The sequence below is a fragment of the Cryptomeria japonica genome, chromosome 5 (genome assembly GCF_030272615.1).
Source record: "Cryptomeria japonica chromosome 5, Sugi_1.0, whole genome shotgun sequence".
NCBI classification, from domain to species: Eukaryota; Viridiplantae; Streptophyta; class Pinopsida; order Cupressales; family Cupressaceae; genus Cryptomeria; species Cryptomeria japonica.
In genome coordinates this window covers 691,977,416-691,991,667 of record NC_081409.1, presented here as the reverse complement: position 1 = coordinate 691,991,667, position 14,252 = coordinate 691,977,416, and the positions used below count along the sequence as shown (strand labels likewise).

General features: G+C 37.5%; 1 protein-coding gene across 4 annotated transcripts in view; it reads right to left on the bottom strand.

The window, feature by feature from the left end:
* The window catches only part of LOC131067345 (uncharacterized), a 163,043-nt gene that overhangs the window by 134,761 nt on the left and 14,030 nt on the right, over positions 1-14,252 (bottom strand). For all 4 annotated transcript variants that reach the window (XM_058002312.2, XM_058002311.2, XM_058002310.2 and 1 more), the window contains exons 3-4: positions 11,826-11,922; positions 11,310-11,547 (exon numbers count right to left, since the gene is read on the bottom strand). In XM_058002312.2, the coding sequence (XP_057858295.2) occupies positions 11,310-11,547; positions 11,826-11,922 (335 nt within the window). The remainder of the gene's footprint in view (positions 1-11,309; positions 11,548-11,825; positions 11,923-14,252) is intronic.

Genomic DNA, 14,252 nt, shown 5'->3' with positions numbered 1-14,252 from the left:
CAAGAATCTGAAGTTTGTGCTGATGAGTTGGATATCAGCACATGTGATTATGATGTATGTTGGTTCTCCCCTGTTGCTAAATGTTCTGATGTTGCATACGAGGCCTTCTTTCAAGGAGAAGATGTTACTTTTGACATCAGGGACAATGTGCCTGAGCTTGAATGTTTCACTTGGGACCAGCATATCACTGATGGTGATGTTGAGCAGCAGCATATTGGTCATGCGGACAGTCTTTTAGTTGCTCAGCTTGACAGTATACCTGAGTTTCAAAGCTTTCAATTTGATGTGCCTGAGAAGCGTCCTTGTGCAGGTCAAGACAAAGGTATGGTATAATTTTCATCTCCATGTGAGTTTGAGGCCTTTTCTTTTGGTTTCGACTCATGCCTGACGCAAGACAGTTGTGATAACAATGACTCTCCCTTGTGCGAAGAGGGTTTTTTATCTTCTGTAAGGGTTGGTTCTGATAGTGGCCTCCCCCTTGAACATTTTCTCTTCGTTGTTGAATGTGTGTTTGATGCACCTCCATGTGCCTCAGAGGCTCATCTTATATGGATCCCTTACAGTAGCAAAGTAGATGGTGAAGTGTTATTTCACCATTTGAGCAGTATGTGTGATCTAACGCATGCATACAAGAGACTTCAGCTATTGCAGCTAGGTAGTGACTGCAATCATGGTAGAGGGAGATCAGCTCCTTCATAAGGTTTATCTTTGACAGAAGAAAAGGTATCAGTTGCCTCTTAATTGTAATAATGCAAATATTAGTTAGATTTCTTGTTTTCCATGAAGTGCACGAGCACAAGCTATTCCCCCCTGGAATGGCAAAATTTTGATCTTTTGCAGGTTGCAGAGGAAAGATTTTCTTTCTTGTTGCAGACCTCATTTTGACTCTATGCCCAATGGATTTCCCAAGGCCACTAACAATATGCCAAGCAAGCTTGTCCCCCCTTTGAGTCGCCAGAAATGCTGACATTTTATGTGTCAACCTAAGCCATGCAAATAACAAATTTGAGAAATCGTCAATGGCTAAACCCTGTATATTTCCCTAAGGCCTAAAACCCTGAACCCTTAAGGCTTCTTGCCTTAGCCTTTTTTTCGGCCTTGTTCTTTTCCTTCGTTGACCAGCTTGGGCGGTCATGTCACTTAAGTGCTATCAGTTGGAGGGGGACTTATGCATACTTTTACAAGCCCCGTTCTATTTGCTACTGACTAAGGGTTACCGTGGATGCTGGAGCGCATAGTTCACAACCGTTAGGGTTAACCGCCGCTTAACCTTGCAATGTTGCGATGGACCGTTCGCAGTTACCAAGAAATGTTAGATCGCAAGTTTGCGGCGGTTAAGGTAAACTACCAGTTAGCCTTGCGTCGTTGCGATCGACTGCTAAGGGTTACCATGGATGCTAGGCCACAGCATCGCAGCGGTCAAGAACAAGTATTATTTTTACCTGCGATGTTGCGATTGGCCGCCGATGGTTAGATGGATGTCAAGTCACATCTTCACGACTTCTATGTAGCCATGTTGGCCTGGGCTGCGATCCTGCGATTGAGAGGCTCAGTCAATTGGTGGGGCCGACAAAATTTTCACATGCAAATGATGGTCGTCCGATTTCACTAATGGGGAAATTACCGACAGTGTTTTAACTGGCCATTTTGGGGGTCTTCTAGGTGCATCTCAATCGTTCATTCGTGCACAAGAGGAGGATCCAGCGGCCAGAATTCAAACTTGGGAGTGATCGTTGAAATTCAAACGAGTGCTCGTGGTGGTTGCCGACTTAATAGTCGAAAATCAGTTTCTAACTTGGTCGATGACCCGATTCTGATAGGATTGCGCTCCAACCACTTCCAGATGCTACAGGATGATCACCATTACTCTTTCCAGTCACTGCACACATTTCCTAAGGTCACCGATGCCCATTTATTACACACAATTGACATTTGGCCTGATGGAGTGTATTTTGACGCCAACCAAATGCAAGGCCTCCCTGATTTTCAGGAGATTGTTGTTTTTTCCAGGTGTAGTCGCATCTCAAGGCTCCTCCCTAACTTTGCAAGACATTTTCAAACACGCAACAATCAGATCCAATCAAATTTCCTTTCCTATGTAACCGTCGATTGGGGTTTCTGAAAATGTAAATCACAGTTATGCCTGACCTATAAAGGCAAATTTGTAATATATTTTTGGGGTCCTCTCCTTGTTTCTCTTATGGAAATTCATACTTTCTGTAACTGTAAGCTTCGCCTTGCCTTTACATCAATAAAATTGTTTGTTTTGTCTCTTTCTTGTTCAAACATTCTATGAAAGGTATCTTACCTTTCTGTCTGAATGCATTCTATTATGTTCTCAAATTATGTGATTGTGTTAACGCCTATGTAGACGTTGTCTATGAATTGCCTTCATTTCTCTCTTCATCTTACAGGATTCTAACCTTTGCACGATCTTTGGGAGCTGATTAGGATAGCAAATGGTGCATATCTTTGGGTAGTTTCTATTGGTGCCTTGTGCAGTTATGGTAGGGAGGATCAACCTTCAATATAGGTGCATCGCCTCTCATTTCCCTTTCAGCATTCCTTCTGATTATATTAGGCTTATGAGTAGGTTTTACAAGTGTTGGGTGTCCAGCACTGCACCCTAATTGGAAAGGAAGTCGGCCTTCTCTGGAGTTTCAACCTCACAGGCGCAAGGTCCCACACTTGGAGGTTGTTTCCATGTTTCACATTGTTGTTGAGCATTAGTGTTCAACAAGGGTGCAAACTTTTGTGACAACGAAAACCTCACTAGGTAGACCACCTCACGGTAGTTGACCAATGGTCCTATGAGGCCGAGGGGGCTCTAGCTTTCACTCTACTCTTGGACCTAGGGTAGACAATCTCTTGGACACCTTATCATTCCTCCTTACTCCCACTCTCTTATGGTAGAGTTTTGATAAGCAATTAGACATAACTATGGTTAACTTAATGTTCCTGACCCTAGGTCTAGAGAATTTGTGTTTAATTATCCTTTTTAGAAGATTTATATTATGGTTTATATACATTTCAATGGTCTCCTAGCCTACTGCAAGATCTCAATCAGGTACCCATCTTGTTCCATTTGTAGTTTTACATAGAAATGGTGATTTAGGGCAAGAACTAGGGTTTTTACAAAAAAAGGGGGACATTGCACACAATACAAGATCTTGCTAGTGTGCAATCCATCACAAAATAAAGTAGCACAAAAGCCGAATCAACCTTAATGTACATTGATCGATGAAGTTGTTATTTCATGTGTGGAATTATGGAAAAGCAATCCATATGTACGAAGGCTGGTGTTGATAAGTGCAATTAACAATGAAAGGAAGCATGTGTCAACACTATAGAGAGCATAACGTGCATACAAATGAGGACAACAACATATGGCTCGGAGTAGCACAAAATGGGAGAAAACTATGCAACAATGAAAGATATCCTCCTCAAGCTACTATTTCATCACCTATTACAATGATTTGATGTCCTTAATGGTCTTCATGGAATTCTCATTCCCAATCAGCAATCTCTACACCATACAAGGCTTACCAATGGAACTCAAACCCTAGGTTATGGCAATAAGATTTCATAAGCTAAACTATTTGATTTATTAAACAAAGGTTAACTCCACAAGCAATATCATAGGATGTGACAATAAAGATAGAGAAGATACCAAAATATAATTGAATAGTACAAATAATGTACCAAATTATCACTACAAGAAAAATGATGATCAGAACAGAGCATAACCCTCACTTATTTATACAGGTCATGTCCCCTAACATTTTTCTCTCATAGGACTGCTTTTAAATTGTACACTATGGTTTTCATACTCTAGTGTTTATGTGTAGTGTCCCCAATTAAGCATTTTGTAGTACTCTGAATTTTTTGGTGTTTCTTTTTTCTCCTGATTTTTGAAATGAAAACAAACTGGGACAACAAAGTAGCTTGGCACACAATCAACTGAAAATACCGAAACAACCCCTTAGACACATCACATGGTAAGTCTGAACCAAATAAAATCAATTACACTTGCTGGAACAAAACCTAGACCACATCAAACTTGCAGATCTGAGCTAAATATGAGCATAGAAATGATCCAACATCTGACTTTATTGATATGTGAATGTTAAAACTGATTTACAAGGCTGGGAACATCATCATGAAGTCTACATCTGATTTTTACATGTCATTGATATGAACAATGCTGATCATATATGAATTATTCAGATTTTCAATGCCAAACCAGCTTATAATTCATCTAAAAATGCTGATCAGACCTCTGTAAATGATGGTAAGTACCAATCTAAACCTGAAATGACTAATAAACAGCAACCAAGAGGTGCTCGACTTGCTACAACAGCAGTAAGGCTGCAATAATGGCTTGTACGGATGTAAATGTGATGGTTTACAGCTGATACAGGGCTGACACAGATCTAAAAAATATTATTAAAACCCTTCAACAGCGCCAAACCAGCAATCTGCCCTTGTAGAAAATCTCCAAAAATCACCAATAATTATTTGCTTGCAAATCCAATCAATAGATCCCACTAGAAATCAAGACGCCTGAGGAGTTTCATTCTCCCTGATCAATGAAAACAGCCAAAGGTTTTCACCCTTTAAATGCCAAAGCTCAAAATGAAAATGCCCAAAATGAAATCTAGATACCAAATGAGACTAGGCACAATCTTTTTATGCTTTTCCAATTCGTGCCCTTCATTAAATTTCCCTCCAAATAGTACTTAATATACCTTTTATTTTATTTTATTTTTAGTATTTAAAAATACCTGTTATTTTATTTTTAATATTTATAGAAAATCACTTTTTATTTTATTGGGTTTAAGAACACTTTTTACTTTTAATAATATTATTTAAGTTGCCCCCTAAATTAAAGTTTGTTGGGCCCAACTTAAAATTATATTAAAATTTATCTCCCTTGCTTTTCATTTTAGTCCATGGGAAATGGAAATACGCTAGTGGTCTTTTCTTGTTAGACACATTTGTCACTGATGTCAACGCAAATATACAAGTTAATAATGATCAGATGCAGTAATCTGAAGAACTTTGCAAGAATTATGTGTTTTATGTGTTTTATGCGTGCAAACATTATACTTACAGAAATTGGATAATGCTGGCAAAGGTATTTGATTCAAACAGAGAATGAAAAGATGAAATACAGCAAACAAGAATATCATTTCTGAAATCTTTCTTTGCTGTGTGTGAAGTATCGATCTGCATAGTCTCATCTGCGTAATAATACTAAAAGTTCAGTCTGTATTGAATGAACATATTCAGGTTTCAGTTATGTATTTCTCAGAAAGTCGATTGATGATAATTATCAGATGGATCATAATCCAAATTCAGATTTTGCAGACGATTTCTATTGCTTTCCATAAACTTGTTATAAGAGTAGCATTTGCTATGAATTGGTTGATGTTAGTTGATTCAGTTGAAACTGATAACAAAACCTGTTTGCAATTAATTCCGAACTTCCTTGCTTCTATCATTGCTGTTTAAAGAAGTCTTCAATACAAGTTTGTAATAAAGATTTTGGTTGTAAGGCATCAATAGTAACTGCCTTAGAAAGTTGAAACTAGACAACTATATTCTAACTACCGCAAAATATCTAGGAAAACTATAAAAGGATACAAGGAGTGTGATCTTATTTGGTGAATAATGAAAAAAATAATATATTTATTCTGAGATGTGGGTGAGATTCAAAGAAAAGGATTGTATACTGTGAATACAATGAATGTGTGTTGGAGTTCTGTTACAAATTGAAAGAAGGCATTATTACGTGAAACCTATTAAGAAAACAAATACTGAGACCTGAAGGTGTGATGCTGTCATAAAAAAAATTTCATATACGGAGATTTGAAGGTGTAAAGCTGTTATAAAGAAGAAAGTTCATTTACAATGAAATGCTGTAATTGGTAATAAGTTTTTCATTCAGATTAGAACTCTGTTGTTAAGAAGTGCATCATTACACAGAAAATCTGAAAAGTGTTGGTATTCAGACTGTAAAAGTTTGTTCATATATTTCTGTTGTTGTAAAGTCTGGTTCTTTTGAAGTTAAAATCAGTGATAATTTGTAATTGTTACATTCTTAGAGTTGGTGATTTAGGAACACTGAGTTGGTGCTCAGGTTATTGAATTGTGATTTGAAAGAGTTGGTGCTCTAATAAGGAATTTGGTGATTCCTTGGGGTTGGTGCCCTAAAACTTTGTAAACATTTCAACTGTGAGGATGGATTAGGACAGTAGATCCTAGCAGAATTTCTCACCATGGTTTTTCCCATCCTGGGTTTTCACATGTCTTTTGTGCATTGGCTTCATTGTGTGGTTGCATCTCTCTCTGATTTCAGTTTCAATTCCTTTCAGTTTTTAGATTAAGTTTGATTAAGTTCGTCTAAACTTTAAATTGATTAAGGATCCGTTGTGACGTTTTCACACATCGCCCCATTGCAAATGGGGACCCCACTTTTTGCTTGGTAGCTTAGGTATGTAGGTTAGGTCGTCTTAGCTTGGAAGGTAGTCTCCTAGTCATTAACCTTTACTCTTGAGAGGAGATTGGTTGTGTGAATGTCAGAGTTTAGGTCATGTTGCAAAGTTGTCAAAATCAAGTGTTGTCAAGGGATGTCAAGGTTGTCAAAATTGCTAAAATTGCTAACGATGTCATGGTGCAGGAGGTTGTTGGGTGTTGATAATTGAGTGGTAGTGGCAAACTTGCTTGTAGTTCCGTCAGGAACTGCAAGCATAGCACTAGGGGCCTTGGATTTCAAGTGTTCACTACCTTTGACCTAGGAGGCAAAATCATCAAAATTTGTTTAAGTCAAACTCAAACCCTTGCTTCATGTAAAATGTTGTGCAAAGAAACCTTGCTGATGCACTCAAAGAGAGGGTCGTCTAAAGATCTTTTAAGTAATGAGATGTGTTTTATGCAAGACACCACCTTATATGCACTTTGAGGCAAGATTGATACACTTTCACATTTGTGCACCTATACCTTGTATTTGCACCCATGCGAGGGAGGCTTAGATGCTCTCCCCACCTATTTGTGCATATATAGATCCCAAACACACTCCACATCAACTTGTTTAAGTATTGATGCCTATTCAAGGTGTCTGTTTGTGCGAAATAACCTCTAAATCCCACTCATAATGGTCTCGTAATGCGCTCAAGTTGTGCAGGTGTCCCCTTAGAATGCGCCCATGCTCATAACCTATGCTAATACATGTTTTGAGTCCACCTCAATTTTGTGTATGGTAAAACCTTAAGTGCCTTTTGCAACCCTTCATATGCTTTGTGCATGCTCACCCTATGGATGCGCTCTATCACCTTTGTGCAAGCAAGCTCAAAATAGGTGCTTAATATCAACTTGTAAAAACACTTGCTTAGGATGCGCTCTATCACCTTTATGCATCCTTACCTTGCATATGCGCTCAATAGACATACATATCAAACTCGCTCATTCAACGGAGCGAGGGATCCTCTCTTATGTGCTCACCTTATATACAGGACACCTACAAATTCGTTTTACAAGAGCCCCCATGAGATGCACTCATTCAAAGGCTTACATTTATGCATGCATCTACCTAAATTCCACCAAAGGTTGTGCACTACTACCCTTTAATGTCGCCATAGCTTTGTGCAAGCTTGCCCTTAGTATGTGCCCAAGACAAGCGAAGAGGAAATTTGTTTAAGTCTTGATAGAACCCCCCTTTTTCAACATGATCATGTTTATGCAAGCAAGGGCTCTAAACCCGTTGTGCATATTTCCCTATCATCATCATAATGCGCTCAGCATGTTTATGCACATCAACCCTTAGAACCCGCTATACAAGTAAGGGGTTAGGATGCGCCCAAGGGTTGGATAGGCCTTGGCTATGCAAGGCAACTATCTAGGTGCGCTCAAAGGGAGAGGTGAGTGTGATTTGATCTAAGTTCATGCTTTGTGCATGCAACTATATCAAAACCTGCTATGCACAAGCCTAATTAAGATGCACCCTACTTAAACGTATGCAGCATTACACCTCATAGCCGCCATGCAGGCCAGGGTAGCAAATGCGCCCAAGGGGTGGGTGATCTAGACCCGAGGTATTTCACACATGAGGTTTATGCGCACATGCCTTGGAAATGCGCTCATAAGGCATCTAAGAAGCTTAGTAGCTTAAATGGTATAATGAATGATGTTTAGTGCTTTAATTTATAATTTGATTGTTTTGTAGGATCAAGGCTTGGAGATCAAGTCATCCAAGAAGGCGAATCAAATGATAAACTCAACCAAGAACACTTCAAGGGCATGAAGGGAAGGTCAAGGCAATATTGCAACATAAGGAGGGATACCATTGCAACAATCTTGACTTTCCTTCAGAAATCCAAGACCCCAAGATCAACATGAGGAGCTTACAAAACTCTACAACAAGACCAAGTCAAAGTCTACATTCCAAGGCAAAAACATGTTCCACATTTCAAGAAGACATCAAGATGATCAGGATATTTTAAAGGAAGGAGACAGTAAAACATGAAGTCAAGAACTACATCAATGCAAGAACAAGTTCAGGACATGACAAGGACAAAGATTCCCAAGTTAGAGGATTGAAGGGCAAATATGATCAAGGAAGTAGATGCTTTCAGAATTGTTAAGCAGAGTTAGAAAGTCAGCTTGACCATCTAAATGATACAATTTTGTAATGTCCCGTCTTCCTCACATTGAACAACTAAATAATGTTGAGTATCAAGAGATATTACTCAATCACAAACACTTCTTTGTGATGATGTACAAGAGGTATGACGAGTTGGCACCTAGTCATCATCAAGCCATTCAAGTTGTGACAAGTCAATATGTCCAAGTTCAATGTATCAGACACATCTAATGATGGAGCAAGTGACACATGGTAGTGCATTGAAGATTTCCCATGTATCTAACTTGATTTCCTATTGGAACACACTCAAAGATGGACATGTGTCCAATTCATTGTAATTTTCTCATTAGTCGATTAAAGTTAGTTGTAACTAACCCTAATTAGAATTTCATTTTGTAATCTCAACTGTTGATCTTGAAATGATCTCAATTGTACAACCTGAATTGGCCTAGTGGTGGAGAACTTGTGCTTGTGAAAGAGAGGTCACAAGTTCAAATCCCACAAGGGGGGTAAGTTAAGTATGCCTCGTTTGTAGTGCAATTAGATACCTCTTGCAAGGAGTACGAGGTAGTCCCATATTGCTCTAACCCATACACAGATGGCTGGCATCATGGACTATAAAAGCCCGTTTCCTTTCTTAAAGAGACCTCTATATAAGGCTCGATCTTCTCATTTGTGAAGGTTAATAATAGTTAGTGATTAGAAATGGCAGTAGAGTAGGAGGAAGCTAGAGATTGTTGCCAAGGCTTGTTGCAATAAACATACTATTTTCATTGAAGTTATGGTGGATTTTGTGCGTTATTTCAACTTGTTGCATGATCTCTACTTCTCATAGTTTAGATGTGTTAGATGAATGGAAGACATTATTGTTGATGAATGGTGAAGCCTAATGTTCATACCACTTGGAGTTTGTTGATTGCAAATTGCAGTGTGCTTAGACTGAACTTGATTAAATGGTTATCTTCAATTGCTATATGCTCATTGTTCATAAAGTTGGTATGCATAGGTGATATGAAAATGATTTGCTTATCCTTAGGAGATTGCGCCATCTTTGTGTAGTTGTTTACTCATGGCGAAACAAATCTTGGTTTGGTTCCACCAATGTAGTCGGCATAAAATGCCTATTGTTATGTTTGATAATATTTGTTATCTGCCAATGTACTAATTGTTTGTATTAAGTGGGTTGTCACTCTCTGGTAGTTAATGTTTTGGTTGGTTGACAGTTGTGTTCCTCTTGGCAACTATCGGGTCCTTTAAATATGTTATGTACTAACAAGGAAGGTAGTATGGTATAGTCGGATTAATTGTAATGCTTGGCCGACCATCTCTGGTCTTTTTCTCTATAATAATTTCATGTGCAAATAAAAATATATTTTACTGCTGTTTCCGGTAAGCATTGTCAAGTATATTATTATTTCTTGTATTTGATTTATCAGATATAGCAGTAAACAACCGAGTCAGCAATCATTTCTTACATTCTTAGGATTAGTATAGGATCTCTAAACCCTTTCCTTTTGTCTTTGTGAGTTAGTATAGATCCCACATTCCAGCATTGTTCATAAGCATAAGTCCCCTTGTGATTCTGACAAATCACATCATATTCACTAAGTCTATACCAAGCATTAAGTCGCAGTGTTCACGTTGTAAACCTTGGAGTTTCCTTATTTGATCACATCATTCAGCATATAAGGTTTCTTTGTTCAAGAGAGGATAGAATACTTAGTATTTTATTCTGTGTTCGAAGTTCCTAAAAAACGCATCAACAGGATCAAAATTTTGTTTCTACTGATTCACCCCTCCACCCCCCCTTCCACTATTCAGAAGGAGAATTGTGTTCTACATTTCTGTGGTACTATTTTTGAAAAGGGGACATGACATTGTGTGTTTTGGTTTACCAATCCTATAATTTGGTTTTAGCAGTATCTAGTTATAGTGTTAGATACTTCATATGTTGCTGGAGTATCTTTAACTCCTAATGTTATTACTAATGGCCTACTTTTGCGCATTCTTAGACATATATAAAGTTTTTTCCTTCTTTATTATTTCTAACTAGTATCAGATATCTCAAATCAGCAATGATGTGAGAATATATTGTAATCTTTTTCTCAAAATAGTCAGATACTGTGGAGAGCGACACATTTGCATTTGTGCAGAAGGAAAATCCATATTGAAGAACTTCTACTGGCTAAAGAAAAAGACATCTTACAGTGTGTACATCCCAAATGTTTCTAAACAATGTAACAAACAACTATAACTGATCAGTCCATACAATATAAATTTGCCACATAATTTAAGCATTAATATGTACAAGGATGCTTGTATTGGATATTTTCACATCAATACAAGTAAAAAATATGTGAATCCCATAGGAAGATTCATTTATTTCTAGGCCACCATAAGGATTATTATCACAAACAATTCAACCATGGAACACATTGGTAAAAAAACATTCATGACATAAGGAGGTAAACAGAATCTTAATTTTATCGATTATTCCCAAGTTATAAAGCCAAACATTACTGAAAGGCAAGAGCCTTATAACATCATCACTCCTCTAAAGTATATATAGTCAACTGGTATTCAGGTCACTATTTATTACAAAAGCAAAAAGTCTAATACTGCAGAATAATATATACTAACAGTAACAACTAACAAAAGTTGGTCATACCTTAGCTGCCCGCTTGTGGATATCTTTAACAAACAAATGCCAGAAACTCAGCACAGCAACTTTAGACAAGATTATCGTAGCTCTGTAAAATGCCAAGAAAGGACCAAAACGGTGATAGACTGAAAAAGCTTTGGAGCCATGACTGCCTAGTGCATGTCCAAATTCACTCTCCAGTGTTGCTCTTCTAGACTTTGCATACTCAGCAGATGGCTCATCACCATGAACACTTGTTGAGAAGCTGCAGGACCACCCAAAACTTTTTCAGTCACATAGTTGTTAACAATGATGAAATCTAGATAAGCATTTTCAATTTCTGCTCTTGCTATGGGTTTACAATTAAAATAGAAGACAAGACCATATCACAAAAAATAGGCCCAAATCTAATAATAGATAATTCTTAGAGAGGCCTTCAACGATCAAATATATCAAGGTAGCAAAGACTTTATTAGTTTAAAATGGTGTATAAAATCAAATAATCTTCATCACATGATGATTTAAAGCTGAACCAATACATACTTTTGTTGGTTTAAAAAACCTTTCAGGAAATAAGGAAGTGCAAATGCTCCCCTTCCATTAGATTCATGATTGACTGGTATGCACTTCGTCTCTATTGCTGCAATTGGAGCAGAACTACACACCATAAATTGTTTCATCTATAAAAATACAAGCAACAGAAACAAAAGACTATCTCATACTATGGTAGCTTTCAAATGAGAAAGACATTCGAAGCAATTGGTGAGAGCATTCCCAACCACGTGAAATGAAGTCACAAGTGACTGGTATAAAAGTACTGCAGAAAAAAAAAAGTTATTTTCTGGAAACAGTTTTTTTCTTTATATATGAAAAAAAATGGTTACAAATGGCAGCCAAATTTGCCATGGCAAGGCCAATATTACAAACTAGAAAGTCAGATTTTTGTAACATCATTCCATAAGCTCTCGAGTGTCAAATCTGACTTTAAACAAAGTTCAGAGAACAACCAAAAAGAACTGTTTCTTCAAAAGATAGCTAATGAACAGCATTTTTTCCTTTCATGAATAGATAAATGTAGGAATCAACAATTCCCATCACATATGCATTAACATAGATCGCAGTTTAAAAGAGAACAAGACCAGTCAATAGGGTCACTTCCTTCATGTTGTGTGTTGATTTTCCATGCAACAAAATGGAAGGCACGAGATTTGTATAAGGTGGATGCTTTTGTACCAAAACATTTGCCTACATTGATCTCTCTGCTTGAGTGGCCACACTTTGGCAGCAGGAGAAATATCAGCATGTTAATAATTTCACCTATCTGCCCCTATAAAGCTTCTAAAATCATCATGCCCTTAACCACATCAAGTGTAATGTCCCCTACCTGATCTATTTCAATATATTAAAATTGATTGATATTCTTCAATTAGTTATTAACAAGTGCTTATCTATTTTCCTCATTAGGTGATTAATATCATTAATAATATAGATATCAGACCCTGCTACTACTTCAGTTTTAAGGGAGAAGGGTTTACGTATGTTACCAAAGCGCTTAGAGACCAACTACAATAGGTTCCCTCAAAGTTTACAGATTCAAGCCCTTACCTATCTTGGGTCTATACCCTCAGGGCTTATGGGTCGTTGATCCCCACCCTATCTTGGGACTTAACCTATTGCTTGGATTTAGAATGCCCCTCTTTGGAAGATCTCATCCCCATCTTCTTAAATACTGACAGTAACAACATGATTTAGGCTATAAGTACACTAACTTCTAATGTATTATGAATATATATGATATTAAGTATGATTGTCATACATATTGCAGTTTATAACAATATTATTACTAGATTTTGCATAACCACTTTATCAGGCTTCATATACTAAGCATACATATTAAGCACATCCCCATGCATACCACCAAGAACACAAATGTTACTACCTGTAACTTGATAACAATTCTGATCTGATCTGATCAATGGTGATGTCACTAGATGCTTTTGATTCCTTCCCTTTATATCTCTCAATTTGAGGGAGAGGTCACACCTCTTCATCATGTATGCCCTTTGGCAAGAGACATACCCTTTCACCATTAGCACCCTTTGAAAGAGTGCAAGTCTTCATCATTTCTACCCTTTGAAAGGGACACAATCTTTCATTATCAAATCTATACTTATTATTTAAATCAGATCTGCACTTCTCATTTTCCAAATTATCCCCCCTCTCAAATGAGGTTCTCTTCTCCCTTTTATATCTCATCGTTGAGGGAGTCGCAACTTTTCCTTTCAGGTCTTTTGACTTTTCATTAACTTAATTAATTTTTACTTAATTGTATTTAATTATATTATTTTACATTTTAATTTAATTTTTAATGTTTTAATTTTATTATTATCATTTATTATTATTTTCTATTTCAAAGTGGGGACATGTTGTGACGGTTTCACACATCGCCCCATTGCAAATGGGGACCCTTGCTTTTTTTGCTTTTTAGGGTTTGTTCTTTGGGTTTTTTAGGGTTTTGTTAGTTGGCCTTTGCATTTTGAGTGTTGTCGGGGAGATCAATGGGGTAGCAAGTCCGGCTTGAGTGAGGTCCTGATCCTGAAATTTGGCTAAGTCTGGAATGTCCTGATCCTGAAATTTGACTAAGTCTGGAAACTGAAAAACCTCAAAAAACTAGATTTTGCAATATAACTCCTGGAGGTCTGAAACCACTCTCAAACATCCTGAAAGTATATATGGAATATAACTTAAATGTTATATTCCATAAAAATTATCCTGATAGAGAGTTCGAAAAGTCAAATTTCGCTCCTGTCCTTCACTGAGGATCCAGAGCGAACTTCGCTCCTGTCCCTCTCAGGAGGACCAAGGCGAAGCACTCCTGTCCCTCACCAAGGGACCAGGGCGATAATACTTATTTGAGCCATTCCTGACCGTGTTTGGACGAATTGAGACATCAAAGGCATGGTGAAGGAC